The 12,043-nt window shown below is 38.1% G+C and overlaps 1 protein-coding gene across 2 annotated transcripts in view; it reads left to right on the top strand.

Annotated features, from left to right (window-relative positions):
- TPH1 (tryptophan hydroxylase 1) overlaps positions 1-12,043 on the top strand; it is a 29,069-nt gene that overhangs the window by 2,766 nt on the left and 14,260 nt on the right. The window contains exons 2-4 of one of the 2 annotated variants that reach the window (XM_014847873.3): positions 4,335-4,471; positions 8,414-8,597; positions 10,820-10,920. In XM_014847873.3, the coding sequence (XP_014703359.2) occupies positions 4,355-4,471; positions 8,414-8,597; positions 10,820-10,920 (402 nt within the window). In that variant the 5' untranslated portion in view covers positions 4,335-4,354. Of the gene's footprint in view, positions 1-4,333; positions 4,472-7,818; positions 8,598-10,819; positions 10,921-12,043 lie in introns of those variants that run through there. The other variant, XM_070491323.1, reaches the window with a different exon arrangement.

Raw genomic sequence — 12,043 nt, 5'->3', positions numbered from 1 at the left:
AAATAAACTAATGAAATTGAAAATCACCTTCAGACAAAAGAATACTTGACATTTTCTGTCATAAAACAGCCTTTCCATGTGCTTGCTACTATAAGAAATAGGTTTGGGGCTGGCCCCGTGGCCGAGTGGTTAAGTTCGCGCGCTCCGCTGCAGGCGGCCCAGTGTTTCGTTGGTTCGAATCCTGGGTGTGGACATGGCACTGCTCATCAAACCACGCTGAGGCAGCGTCCCACATGCCACAACTAGAAGGACCCACAACGAAGAATATACAACTATGTACTGGGGGGCTTTGGGGAGAAAAGAGGAAAACAATAAAATCTTAAAAAAAAAAAAAAGAAATAGGTTTATAACTATCCTGTGAAATGCTTAATTCCCAGGGCAAGAAAAATTCTTAGAGGAGTTTAGAATGTCAATTCCATTACAATTTAGCATTTTCCCTTTTTTCTGAAGACTGGGAAATTTGGGATGTACTATCCATTATCAGAGCTAATATTCACTGAGTACTTAGCATAGGCTGGCAACTGTTCTAAGGGTTTTATATATAATATATCTATTTAATCCTCCTTATAATCATAGATAGGTGGTAATTATCCTCCTTCTAATTTTGCAAATAAGGAAATTGATGCACATGGAAATTATAGCTTGCCTCGAAGGATTTGTAGATGGATTTATTACCAGACAACTGCTATATTATTTTACATCTCTCTTATTGTTTGCATCTGCATACTACAGGACAAAGTCACCTGTACTCTACATGAGAAAAACTCATCTGTGGTCTTTGAGTGATAGTTAGACAGATGAGAAATGTTTCCAAAGGTTTTCACATTTCTAAAAGCATTTTGAGAACGCATATCTGAGACCATTCCTGAATTTTTAACCCCAGCGTCACCAATTCAGAATTTCCTGTGTATACTGAAGTTTACCTTAAGAAATGGTCAATTCCTTTGAAGCCAAAGATCTCTCTTAGGATTTCTTGCTTCTCATCCATAAATCCTTTCTGATTAGGGACTTAAGGACGGGCCAGAAGCCATCTCCAGTCGTCTTCAGAATCTTGTGGGATATTGATCAAGGGGTGGGGAAGTAGGGGGGGAGGTTGGGTGTTTTCCTCAGATATCATAGCTGGGATCTCAGGGTCTCGTTCTCTTCTGCTTATTTGCACCTATTGGAAAGTCTGTCTCTCCTCCTCCCCCTCCCTCATACATATGCCTCTTTGGAGGCGAATTGTCTTCTTTGTTTTTTAATCTTTACTGCCCTAACACTGACTATGGTACTTTATACATGTGAATGTACTTGGGTTGAAATTTCACTTATTTTACCATTAGTAATCATTTAAGTCACAGAAAAAATCCACGTTAATATTAAGTTTAAGTGGTCATTTAGTTTTAAAGCTTTTGACATGGAGATTGTTTTAGTTGTAGAGAATAAATTAACACAATTAAATATATCTAAGCAGCTTTGATTTTAAACTCAATGAATCAATAAGTATTTGTTAAATTTTGAATTATGTATCTAAATCTTTTCTTGGTACCCGAAATAGGCTTGTTTCTTCTGTGGGGAAAACATCAAAATACCAAGTCACAGTGCGTGTTTTAAAGTGCATAAGAAAGTTTTGGATGTTGTGAGTTCCAGTTAATTGCTTGGGAACTTTGCCATTTCAGAAAGGTTAAGTAGCATGCCCAAGGTCATATACCGATAAATGTTAGACCAGTGATCGGATTGTCTGCCTTCACATTCCAGATATTTCCTTACACTGTTTTGCAGTGTAAATAGGTGGTTAAGAAGATGCCAAAGTAGATATCTGGGTCATCTTCTGAGAAGGCAGCTTTCAATTAGATGTAGAATTTTGTTCTACCGTCCATGTTTCTGGACATTTTTAGGGTAACCCCAGTGAAATCAGATGGATGTGTTAACATTCACATTTTCAAGGACACAATTTTAAATATGAGTTCCCACATTCTCCAGCTGTATGACCTTGAACAGGTTAGTTAGTTTCTCTAAGCTTCATTTTTCTCATTTATAAAATAGCTATAATTCCTATCCCCTCCTGCCAACATTTTATGAGAATTATATGAGATAATATTAGTGCGTGACATTTATAGACATTTGACAAATGTTGGTTCTCTTAGCCCCCTCCTGGGGTTGCTAAGAATGGATGGAATCTTGCCATCACAGAGTGGAGAATTTTCTTTTTTTCTTATCTTCATACTCTCTGAACTTATATGTAGAAGTCCTTCAACTTAGCACATGCCTGATTAATATTTGTTAAACCATATTCCAAAGGTGTCAGAAAGACTGAGTTCTGAAACAGAAAATTGTATTCCATTGGCAAATTTAGTAGCAGACTATTGTTTATGACCATACAGCTGAAAATTACTGAGCCATATTTGGTAGTTTATACCCTCTATCAAGACAGATAGGTCTCTTGGGCCTGCCTCTTATAAGGGGCCCCAAAATGTTACACAGTATGGATAAGAAAAAGGCTTTATGGAGGAAAGAGAAACTCACCAGGAGCTCTCTGGTCAGAAAGACAGAAATGCATGAAGTGCCTCATTTTGCATCATCCTATAGAAAAGCATTTCAAAGCTGGGACTTTAGCTAAATGGAAAACTACCTTATCCTTACTTTTCTCACTTAGCCTTTGATCAGACTGGCCATGGTGCTTACATAGGTATTTGGATGGGCATAGACGATCAAGTCCAGACTCCCCATATTACCTTCACAGAGTGCTTTGAAGGATCTGGCCCCACTTACCTTGCCTACATGATCTCCCACTGCTCTGTAATGGGTGAGCCCCACCTCATCCTTTGTTTTTCACTTCCTCATCTACTCCTTTCCCCTTTTTTCTTTAAGATCCAATTCAAACACATCTTCTTCAATGAAGCATCTCTGAACATGTACCAGAATAATCAATCTAGTCACTGCCATCACTATGCCATCTGTGCTCCCTGTTACAGTGCCCATCCATCTGCATTGTCACTCTCACCAGACTTCCAGTTCCCTGAGGGTGGAGACCATGTCTTAATCAATCTTTCATTCATTTATGCATTCAATGACATCTATCCAGGGCCTGTTATGTGCAGGGACTGTGCTGGGTCCTGGAGATACAGTGGTGAGTAAAAGCACATGTGATCCCTGCCCCCATGGAGCTCACCATCTAGTTGGAGAGACAGACGTCACCAAGTACTCACCAAGACAGAGCTACATCTGCACCTGTGACTTTGTTATGACTGGGGGGCATATGGTGTCATGATGCCAGCACCAAGGGGAGTTGACGCGGGGAGGTCAGGGAAGCCTCCACGAGAAGTGAAGATTGAGCTGTGAGGGACTGGAACACAGCCTGTCTGGCTTCAAGCCTACGCGGTCGCACTGTACCTGCTCGGAGTGGTCATGCTGCAGGCTTGGGTCAATGAGAGAGAGCAGGTGAAAGACAGTAGGATCACTTATCTCAGTTTAAGTTGTTAAAAGTTAATTCTACTAGAACTGCAACATGACACTGGGTGATTAGGAAGAAGTAATAACCAAAATAAAACTAATAAAAATAAATCCTCAATATGCGTTTTCTATTTATTAATCCAAATCTTATTTCTCAACTGAAAGTCATCAATACAAAGTCACTGTACCCTACTTCTAGCTCCCACAATATCCTCCCCTCTCCCAACACACACACACAAAGGTGGATTTATAATCGCATAGCACGTGCAGGCCAATATTGATTCTCCAGGGCCCATGGCCTAGGGGATTCCACAGTCAGAGACGAAAGGAGATACTTGTATGGAACTAGAACTCTCTTGGTACAGTTATTCTTCTAGTCCACATGTGTCCAGAGCTGACCAGGCTCTTGAACTTATAAAAGAAATACTGTAGAAAGCCTCATCCCTGTTCTGAAGGAGCTCACTGCTCCTTCATGTATGAATGTATTCAGACATGTATGAATAAACATTTGAGGAAGCCATTCGAGACCTGGTATAACAAAGTGCTACAATTGTCAGGAGAGAGGAGGTAGGTTTTCACAGAGAAAGAACACCTTGTTCTGGCCACAATAGTCTGGAAGACTGCGAGAAGCCGGCCGGCTTGAGTCATGCCCTGAAAGGTTTGGATTAGAGAAAAAGAAACAGTAACTACTAACGTGTATTGTATGCCTATTACATCCTGGGCACCGTGCTAGGCAATGTTTTATTTCACTTCGGTCTCATCACAGTCTTGCAAAGCATATCTGCATATCCCTGTTTTACAGGTAAGGAAACTAAAATTTTTGGTTAATGTTATCAAATATTGTCTACATTGCACAATTTCTTTCTTAGACCTTCCTTTATATTTTCATACTTTCTTGTTAGAGAAATACACCAACTTCATCATGATTGAAGACAACAAGGAAAACAAAGACCATTCTTTAGACAGGGGAAGAGCAACTCTCATTTTTTCCTTAAAGAATGAAGTTGGAGGACTTATAAAAGCCCTGAAAATCTTCCAGGTAAGCACTCTCCATATTTCTGCATAAAATTCTGCTAAAATGAGTCTCTAAAATTATATTTAAAATATAAATTATTGTAAATTCTTCAGAAGTGGACTACAGAAATTTCTTAAGCACTTAAATTTCTAAAATATTGCTCAATTCTAACAAATGGACAAGGGATACAAGCGATTTACAGGAGAGGAGATGCAAATGCTAATAAAGAAATGGGGGAGGAAAGATTCACTTCATAGATTTCAGAGAAGAAAATTTTAATTAAATAAAATATTAAAATTTTAATGATATTTAATATAGCAAAATAGCAAAGACTGTACGATTATACCGTTTCCTACTGCCAAAGCTTCCATGTGTTTTGGCACTTAAATACACCTTTGGTGTGAGGGTAAATTGATGTGACATGTAGGGAAACAATCTGGCAATATGTACATTATGAGCCTTAAAATGTTCATATTTTTTGAGCCAGTAATTCCACTTCCATAAATCTATCTTAAGGAAATTGGGGTCAGTCAGGCAGAACACAAACATTTACTGAGTACTTCTGTGTGCCAAGTCCTAAGGATGTGGATGTGATCCAAGGAGACACAGTGCCTGCCCTCACGGTGTGTATAACCCAGAGGGGGAGACAGACACTAAACAAATATTGTAGTAAATACATAATTACATGCGTGTAAAATGACCTGAAAGAGAAGTACCAGGTACTATGCTAGCATTGAACTGGGGACCTAACCTGGTTTAAGGGCTTAGGGATACAAAGATTTGTTTATGGGAACTAAAAATTATAAGCAAACTACTTGTCTTAAGGTAGGGGAGAGGTTAAATTATGCTACGAGAACATCACTGAGATTGAGCTTTTGCTCTGGAGGCAGATGACCTGGGTTCAAATCCTTGCTCTGTCACTTACTGGCTGGGTGATCATGGGCAAATTAATTAGTCTCTCTGTGCTTCAGTCTTTACATCTATAAAACAAGAACTCTACCTACCTCAGAGGGTCATTGTGAGAATTAACAGAGTTAATATATATAAAGTGCTTTGGATAGTTCAAAGTACATTATCAATAAATGTTGGCTATTTTAAAAATCAAGTTCACATCATATGACGTAATATTATATAGCCATTTGAAAATATTTCAAAGAATTATCATTTCAAAATATAGACAAATAGTCTAGAAGAGTTAGAAAAGCATCAGTTTTCCCACCCAACACACCATATCCTCAGTCTCACTCCGTGGACTATGGCAACCTTTTTTAACTATTCTGTTCCTTAGTTCCTTTGATGGTAAGTTTATAAAATGTAAATATTGCTCTTGTAGCTCTCTTTGAGTTATCAACTTCATACAATATTCATTTACTCTCTTTTGTGAATGATACTGTTACCACCTCCCTCCTTTCTCCCTCCTACTCCTCCTAAAATTTGATAATTAAGCTCTTCTATTGATTACCTTTGAGTCTCTAAATAATATGTCTTTGTTTCTTCTTCCATCAGCTGTCTTTTTAAATTTTATTTCTAATCAAAGAATACTTGTGTATGGTTTAAAAAGTCAACCCACACTATAAAGCTTGTGAAGAAAACAGCAGTCTTCTGCTTCATCTCTCTTCTCTCCTGAGTTCCATTTAATGTTTTGGTTAATCTTGGGTGCGGAGAGTTGAGTTCATCATACTCACTAAATACTCCCTAACCGTGTGCCCTGTTTAATTGATTTATGCAGCCTCCTCCTGCTTTATTTCCTCGTTCCACTCCATCTCCGATTCTTTCTTCTGATAGACAACTGCTCTGAAATGTTTAATCTATACATTGAATTATTTTTTGTGTGTACTTGGGGACGTGTAGAGTTTTTGTGTGTGCAGCATTGGTAACTTATATAAACGTTATCGTGTGGTACGCTTCTTCCTTCACTCAGCACTGTCTTTAAGACCTACCCATGCTGCTGTGTGTTGGTCTCATTTGTTCTTCTAGCGGCTGCATAGTGTTCTGGGATGCATCCACTCATTTTACTTATCCTCAGCCTACAGGAGGCAACCATTTCAATTCTTTTAACTATATTTTCTACCATTCAATTCCATATTTATAAACAATATACTTATTATGCTACTATTTCTTGCTTTTTTCAATTGTAGGTCTTTCTGAGTGATTTCCTACAATGGAAGTAAAGATTTAGCTTTCTTGACACAACTCCGTTTCCAGTGGCCCCCTCAACTTCCTTTTCCCCCCACCTTCCCAATGAGGTTATGTTGCCATTTTTGGCTATGTCAGTTTTTAGTGTGTCTATTCTTAAGATTATGGAAATCTTGTTCAAAGAAGAGCCATGTTATTCATTATTGTGAATCCTGCTTTCTTGTGCCACTGGATTACAGTCTAGTGTTTAAGAGCATAGACTACGGAGCTGGGCAGCCTGGGTTTGAATTACTTGTTAGCTGTGTGCCTTTGGGCAAACTGCTTAACCTCTCTATGCCTCTATTTCTGTAATTGAAATTTCTGATAGGGAGTGTCTCTCTTACTATCTGAATTTTCCTTGATCTTCTTGACTAAATTTTTCTTCCAGATGGACTTTTAAATTGTTTAGGTACGTTTCCTCACCAAATATCATCAAGATTTTGATTTTGATAGCATTCAATTTATAGATTAATTTAGGAAGGATTGATATTTTATGTTTTTTCTCCAAAAACATAATTTAGCTTTATATTTATTCAAGTCATCATTCAGAAAATATTTATGAATGCATTCTCATTGTAGAAATTTATAAGAAATAGATTAAATGAAACTCTCCTTCACTCCTGATCAATTCCAGTCCATTTTGTAACTGGCTTTCTTCTATTGATTCCATGATAAATTCTGTGTTCCATGATAAACCCTGCCTATTCCAATTTCCCAGCATCCCTGATACTCCCTCTCCTTTCTCGGTTCATGTCCCGTGATAATTCTTATCTCATCCCTACCTTTGCTCGTACAGTTTCTCCTGTTTGAATCCTCTTTCTTCCCTTCTGTCTTCCTATTCTATCTGTTCTTTAGGACTCATTTCAGTTCCTATCTACTCCGTAGAACCTTCTACTCTCTCTAACCCATGATGCCTTTTCCCTTTGCCAAACATCTTCTGCACCCGAACACTCATTACTTTTGTTTTCTCTTAGTCTTTCGTGCTAGCCAACTAGGTTAAACTCCTTGTATGTCTTACCCTTTTTCGTCTGCTTCACAGCTCTTATCTGGCTACATAGGTGTTTGCTAAGTTAACTTAGTTTGAACTGGTTAGTACTGAAGATCATCTACTCTAATCTTCTCATTTTTTAGATGAAAAAACTGTTGAATGATTGTTTCTTATGTTTCATTACTATGTCTCCACTCCTTTTCCTCAGCTACCCAAATTGGTGAGAGAAGATGCCCTCCTCCCACAGGTTTGCACATATGGCACCCGTAGCCTGGGCTGCACGGCAAGAGAACAGAAGAAGCAATCTGGTTCAGCTGGTTACTAAGTCTGTAGCTTAAGAGATTTGAGGTTTTAAATACTCTGGGTTCACGCTGTTCATCTAATTTTGCTAAATGCATTTTTGCAAGGAAACTTTTCTTTCTAAAGGACTAACATTAATATCACTTTTTGAAAACTGGCTTTTATTTATGATAATTTTCAAAAGGTTCTTTTTTATCTGGGAGAGTTGGTATTTTGATTTGAAGTCCAATCAGTTCTGGCAATCTGAGAAACTTCTAGTGAGTGTGATTTTATCAGTTTCTGGGGGATGTGATGAATTTTTCAAACTTTCTTGAATAGTACCTAATATTTAGGGAGAATTATTTTGCTGTTGGCAGCACTAAAAACAGCCTTTTTCCCCTTTGGCTATTATGACAAGTGTGAAGTTGACTTTTAATGGTAATGAAAGTCATCTTCTCAGAGACTATTATCATCTGAGGCCACTGAGGCCATCACACGTGATCTTGACCTTCTGTTTTACACAGGAGAAGCATGTGAACCTGTTACATATCGAGTCCCGAAAGTCAAAGAGGAGAAACTCAGAATTTGAGATTTTTATTGACTGTGATATCAACAGAGAACAATTGAATGATATTTTTCACCTCTTGAAGTCTCATACTAATGTTCTCTCTGTGAATCCACCAGATAATTTCACTGTGAAGGAAGATGGTAAGTTTGAAAAGTGAAAATACGACTCAGAAGATTATGTTCATAATCTGTGTGTAATCTTGTATTTATCTTAAAGGCATGAAAGTGAAAATAAAACACTGTCTCTTCAAATTGCTCACAGTTTTGTAGTGAAGGGAACACAAAATATAGTTTGCTCAAAATGCGAAAGAAAAATCATCAAGCAACATTTTATTACATGTGAGAGAAGTGAAAGGAAACTTTGAATATAAGAAAGAATTCAGCATAGTTAGAAATCAACTAAGTTATCTCCATTTCCAAATCATCAAGCATTTCTTGACTTCACAAACCTCCGTTCACAATCCCTGAGCACTTAGAAACTCTCACAGGGCTTAGCATTAGTAGAGTAAGTGAATATTTGAATTTGTTGAGAATGTTGACAGCTGCTGACAACTATGATGTGAAATACAGTCTGTACAGCATTCCTGCCTGTCCCCACTCCCACCAAAAACAATTGAAAAAGCAGTAAAGCCTTCTGAAGTTTCAGACACTCAGATCGCAAAGATATAGGCTAAGATCTTCCATTGTGAAAAAACCCTGGTAGTTTACTTGGGGCAAAGACAAATGGATAATTCAGCCAGGTTTTATATAGAGTATTCAATTGAAAATAATCCCTTCAGATTACGTCACAGTGTTTGGGGTATCATCAGAGCTGATATTTGTCTGCTATGTGTTCGTATGGCTGTACAAGCTATTACAATATTGATGTACTTCCATTTCTGCCTGGCAGATAGCTGCTTCCCTGAGTCCTGTGAGTGCCCCCCACCACTTGTGAAGCCAGTGTGCTCCAGATCCTCCCCGAGGAGTCCTCTCTCCACCACAAACAACTAAAGGGTTAACACCTGGCCAAGCAGGAGCCTAGGACTCTGCTCATGTCTATTTTAAGTGTTTAGTGCCCCTGTTGTATTTGCTAAATCTCTTGAATAGCACTTCTGGATTTGTTAGAAAGAGCGTTAGACTGGGGCAAGAAGGATGGAGTTCTAGTCCTCTCTCGTCCATTAGGAATGAGTTACCTTGGAGAAATTACTTTACCTCTCTGTACTTTGGTTAGCTCATCTATTAAATGAAGAGTTTTATAGAGGCTAAATGGTTTGGTTGATATTTAGGGCACATCAACTTGTATCAGATATTTCTACCAAGAAATGGAGAAACAAAAATATATAGTCCCTATCCTGGAGTCATTCCCATTCTTTTGTGTGAAACAGACACATAAACAGATGCATTGTAATAAAATATAGTAAAAGCTTTCAGGGGGCCGGCCCCGTGGCTGAGCAGTTAAGTTTGTGCACTTTGCTTTGCCTGCCCAGGGTTCGCAGGTTTGGATCCTGGGTGCAGACCTACACACTACTCATAGAGCCATGCTGTGGCAGCATCCCATATAGTAGAACTAGAATGACCTACAACTAGGATATACAACCATGAACTTGGGCTTTGGGGAGAAAAAAAAAAGAGGAAGATTGACAACAGATGTTAGCTCAGGGCCAATCTTCCTCACCAAAAAAAAGCATTAAAAAAAAAAAGCTTTGAGAGAGTTAGAAATATAGTGTCATAGGAACACAGATGACAAAGAATTAGCTCCACCTACAGGGTCAGTGAAGGCTCATTTGACTTGTATCTTGAAGGATGAGGAGAGTCTCAGGAAAATAGAAGGATGGAGTGGAGTGGAAAGTGGAGTGGGATAGGTATTCCAGGCAAAAGAACAGCATATGCAAAAAGCCAGAGTCTTAGGAGGGCTTGTATGTCTGAGGAATGATGAGAAGATCAAAGTGGCAAAGACATAAATGATCTCCAAGGTCCCATCATCAACAAAACTTAACAATCAAAGTTCTTACTAAATTTGCACTTAGTCTGTAAAGTTGCACATCTTTATTCTGTTTTTTTTTTTTAAGATAACTAAATATGTGGGTTAAGTTGTTTTGTTTTTCTTTTTAAAACTTTTGGTCTATTATTAAAGTACAGCATTTCTCCAACAACAGGTTGGTAGAAAATCAACCTGATGACTCAAAAAAATTTTAAAGCTCAAAAATTTTGAATGAAATTTACTTACTAGAAATAGAGTAGTTTACTTGTATAAATTTTGCCTCAATGTACGAGCTAAAATAAAAATCTCATCCAAAAGCATTTATGGCTTTCTTAATTTCTTCTTCCTTATTGCCTTATTTGAGACTGTCTCTTCAACTTTTAGTGGTTTTTGTATTTTGCAGATATGGAAACTGTTCCTTGGTTTCCAAAGAAGATTTCTGACCTGGACCTTTGTGCCAACAGAGTTCTGATGTATGGATCTGAACTAGATGCGGACCATCCTGTAAATATTCCTTTTTTTGAAAGTAATTTAAAGCAAACTAAAAATAAGGGCAACTTTTTGTTTTTTCCAGAAAGTGCTTATTCTAGACTAAATAAGATCTCATTTTAATCCGGATTTCAGGAAGTGTTAGTAGGCTTCCACATTGGTGGAATTGAGACTAACTGCCTGAAGAACATCTAACTTCATTGGCCCCAAAACATCTGCCCCATGCCTAGCATTCCTATTATTGAGAGCTATTTCAAGAGTTATACTAAAATGAAGACAGTGTCTGCAGTCAGTTTTTATTAAAATGGCATGAGTTATTGGAAAGCGGAGTAAATAGAGGAAGGAGAAAGACAGCACTCATGCTGCCCAGGATAATTGGTTTATTAGGCAGTCGATGAACTCGGAAGTTGTTTCCTTGGAAAATTATATGGGATACAGTACAGGTGTGAGTTGGAGAATTAGTAAATCCTGGGCATTAGGATTGCTTAAGGAGCTCTAGGATACTGGGAGGGGAGGAGAGAAGAGAGCCACAGACCAAGGATTTAATTCAGCTTCTACCACTTATTAGCTGTGTGAATGTGATCTTATACTGCCTTAACTGCCAGCTGATCCGTTCATTTATTCTATAACATCTTATTGAGTCACTATTGGAATTAATAAATTGCTATACCTGTCCTCAGGGAGCTTACAGTCTAGTTGGAAAGATAAAGCACGCATATATAAATAAACACACACAAGGTAAAAAGTAAAAAGTGTGCTAAGTGGCATGAACAGATTGCTTTGAAATATACACAAGAGAGCAAAGACTTCTAGCTGAAGAGATCGGAGAAAGGCAACATTTTTACTGAGCCTTAAGGGATTTTGGCAGGAAAGAGACGGAGAGGAAGGACAATTCATTGCAATATGAGCAAAGGTTCAGAGGCAAGAAAATTTGAGGGATGTTTTTGGAAAGATGAATAAATAAGTTTTACTGAGCTGCTACTTAGTCCTGCTGATTTTCACCTCCTAAATATTTCTTAAATTTGTTCTTTATTCATTCCTATGACCATATTCCTTAACTGGGCTCCCTGCTTCCAGTCTTACTATCTCAAACCCATCCTCCTCTTAGTCACTAGAACGATCAAAAACCTCAATATGA

The sequence above is a fragment of the Equus asinus genome, chromosome 20 (genome assembly GCF_041296235.1).
Source record: "Equus asinus isolate D_3611 breed Donkey chromosome 20, EquAss-T2T_v2, whole genome shotgun sequence".
Taxonomy (NCBI): Eukaryota; Metazoa; Chordata; class Mammalia; order Perissodactyla; family Equidae; genus Equus; species Equus asinus.
Note: the sequence above shows the minus strand (reverse complement) of the source record. Positions and strands in the feature narration are given on the sequence as shown.